The following is a 3,436-nucleotide window of genomic DNA, read 5'->3' as shown; positions in this document are numbered from 1 at the left end:
GTGTGTGTGTGTGTGTGTGTGTGTGTGTGTGTGTGTGTGTGTGTGTCGGGTCTGAGGTCTTGTCTTACTCTTGTCCCTTCTCGTGTGTTTGTTTTCCACACCAGAACCAGCCTTCGGCGAGGTGAACCAGCTCGGAGGTGTTTTCGTGAACGGCCGGCCCCTCCCCAACGCCATCCGYCTCAGGATCGTGGAGCTGGCCCAGCTCGGGATTCGACCCTGCGACATCAGCCGCCAGCTGCGCGTCTCCCACGGCTGCGTGAGCAAGATTCTGGCCCGCTACAACGAGACCGGCTCCATCCTCCCGGGCGCCATCGGAGGCAGCAAGCCGCGCGTCACCACCCCCACCGTGGTCAAGCACATACGGACATACAAGCAGAGGGACCCGGGCATTTTCGCCTGGGAGATCCGGGACAGGCTGCTGGCGGACGGGGTGTGCGACAAGTTCAACCTGCCCTCGGTCAGCTCCATCAGCCGGATCCTCCGGAACAAGATCGGGAACCTGTCCCAGCAGAGCCAGTACGAGTCGGGCAAGCAGGCGCCCCACCCCCKGCCGCAGCCAACGTTACCCTACAACCACTTGTACTCATACCCGGCGTCCAAAGTGCCCACCCCCCCGGGCATGCCCACCCTTCCTGGACACATGATGCACAGGATATGGCCCTCGTCGCACTCCGTCACAGATATTCTGGGGATTCGGTCCATAACAGAGCAACAAAGTAAGCACGAAACGGTTCTTCACTGCACCACATTCACACAGCTTTAGSTCGGACACTGCGGCTGTGAGGTGAAACACAAAGTTAGATAAAAGAAAAAAAGGGGTTAAAAACCTTCCATGCAGGCCTGTGAGGACTGGCTGCTGAGCTTCATTTCAAATCAACAGAATATTTCTGATGATTAAACTTGGGAGATTCCAGCCCTGTTTTTGTGTGTTTGCAGTGTCGACCTGCAGGCCCACATCACGTCTAGCTTTGTGCGCAACACGACRGCTGCTGTTTTGGAAACAGTGAAACAGGATCCGGCATAAATCAGTGTTAATGGTCGGCTCAGTGGTGTGAGAGGGGCTTTTCTGAGAGCTTGTTTACCAGAAGCAGGAGGAGGGGAGGCGCTGTCAGTCCGGCGCGTGAAGCCCGCTGCTGTCCGGACTCCTCTCCACTCCCACAGCCCTGCTCACAACATACGGGCTGTGTTTCTAAAACATCTTTCTKAATTATTAGCAGATGTGTATAAATGTTTGCTGCCATGCTTTGCCCCGATTTCACCAATCAGATGATTTTGTTTTTAAAGTTAACAGATTTTATGAAAAGTGGCAGGAGGTTAAACTAAGACGCGCATGAGGTGATTTTGTTGTTTTTAAAGCGATCAGTCTAAACCTGAACGCACCAGCAACACATGCTAAACAAATCTGACTCTAAAATAATTTAACATATATTTATAAAACACAGACATGGTTTAGAAAAATCAATATATATTTTTTTCTGTAACGGCTGCGCACGAAAAATGAGGAAGTTCATCTATTTTTGCCACCATGTTTGGAGAAACTGCAGCGGCGCAAACTCATCAGATCCTACAATTTATACCTGGTTTTCACTCTTATTTTTTTAGTCTAAACGTTTATAAAAAGACAAACCTTTTTTATTTTTGTTATTCTATGTTCTTTTACAAGATAAAAATAAAAAGTTAATGGTTATTAAAAACACGCACGCTCAGAGAAAAATGATTTTTAATGACATTTGTGCCTCATAATATCAGAATAATAAATTGTAATTTTTTCAGGATATTTTTATTGATATTTTTTATTTAAGTGATATGAAATAGAGACAATACCCAAAAGCTTTCACACACCTGAGTGCACTTAAGATGACAAATGGGCACGCGGGTTTATTGTGCAACCTGCGGCTGATGGATGGATGGATGTATGGATGGATGGATGCGCACCAGCGGCCTGAGCTGCGCTTTTTTCATCTCTAATTCTTAAAAACCTTCTTCCTGATTTTCCTGTTCTTGTCTCTGTCTGTCTCACCCCTCAGTTAGTGACAGTCCGCCCTTTTGCAGCGCCAAACTAGAAGAATGGAGCGCTCTAAACAGGACTAGTTTCCCCGCAGCGAGCTCTCCACTAGTCAGCATGGATAAGGCGCATTTAGAACCTGACGCAAAATACACACAGGTAAACAAAAAAAAAGTAAATACAGATTCTCCTTTTCTTTTCTTTTTTAACCTCAACCCATCAGCCTATTTTACTCTCATTTTTTATGACAATGTGGACTGGAAATGTTCCCTTAACACACCTAAATAAAAAGCTTTAGCTTTAACAGAGGCACTTCCTGTAGGTCTTGCTGCTCGGTCAGTGCTTGTTTCACTGCACTAAATGTTTAATAACACGTCCAAACTTTTTGAGCAGCCACGGTGTTAGTTTTTTTTTTAATTCGCGTAAACGTTCAAATTATTTTCAGACACAATCTGGACTCATAAAAACGAGCTGGTCTCAGTTTGTTGTTTAATTCTTGCAGCACACATGGATTTTAATGGCTTTAGTGCAGCAGTGACTGTTTGAACCACTAAAACTGCAGGAAATGTGTGAAAAACGAGCCTGAAGCTGAAAGGCGGAAGGACGTGGAGAACCTTAGAGATAGCTTACGAATTTATTTACCTCAAGTTAAAAGAAATATATTAAATAAATAATAACACACTTTAGAACAGACATGCGTAAAACCTTTTCAGCTGTCTTCGTTAGAAATATTTTTATTTTTATTTCCCCAGTTATTGAAAAAAAAGCCTAATTTTTATCTGTCGGCTCTGGTCTGTTTGCAAAATATTCCAACTCATCCTGCACATGTATTTATATTTTTACATCAGACAATAAACTCGGAGATGTGACCATAAGGGCCGCGCATGCGTGTTGCTTTTCTCTCTCGCTGACAGGACGCGCATCAGGTGAAATTTAAAAGTTTGACTTATCTATAAGTTTGTCTGCTCTCAAACACACAAACAAAACATAAAGGGAGAGAGAAAAGAAAAAAAAACAGCTGTTTTAGGCGCGTTCACACATTAAGTTTACTTTGATTGTGCGTAAAAATAAAAATGCAACAAAAATTATATATGTAAACAAATAAATAAATAAATTAAAAAATGAATAAAGCATAAAATAAGAATATATGACAGAATTTATCCAGAAAAGTAAGACTGCAGAAGGACTGAGATGTAAACAGCAGCTGCTTTTAGATGTTTATGGGAGACAGAGGTGTCCTCAAAAAGTCCTGATCAAAATGTGGAGTTTCTTTTAAATTTTAGAAAAAAAAAGACAGAAAAATTAAAGTGTTTTTTCCCCACATATACACTAAAATTTCAATTTTTTTAAGAGTGCGTATCAGCTGGCCTAAATCAGATAAATCTCACATGCTTTACTTGTTTGTGTGTTTATGTGTGTGTGTGTGTGTGT

General features: G+C 42.7%; 1 protein-coding gene across 2 annotated transcripts in view; it reads left to right on the top strand.

Moving 5' to 3' along the window:
- pax9 (paired box 9) overlaps positions 1-3,436 on the top strand; it is a 5,938-nt gene that overhangs the window by 441 nt on the left and 2,061 nt on the right. Inside the window, exons 2-3 of one of the 2 annotated variants that reach the window (XM_014019774.1) lie at positions 105-716; positions 2,028-2,164. In XM_014019774.1, coding sequence (XP_013875228.1) covers positions 105-716; positions 2,028-2,164 — 749 coding nt within the window. The remainder of the gene's footprint in view (positions 1-104; positions 717-2,027; positions 2,165-3,436) is intronic. The other variant, XM_014019773.1, reaches the window with a different exon arrangement.

This window comes from Austrofundulus limnaeus, unplaced genomic scaffold (assembly GCF_001266775.1).
Source record: "Austrofundulus limnaeus strain Quisiro unplaced genomic scaffold, Austrofundulus_limnaeus-1.0 Scaffold230, whole genome shotgun sequence".
NCBI lineage: Eukaryota > Metazoa > Chordata > Actinopteri > Cyprinodontiformes > Rivulidae > Austrofundulus > Austrofundulus limnaeus.
This window is presented reverse-complemented; position numbering and strand designations above follow the sequence as displayed.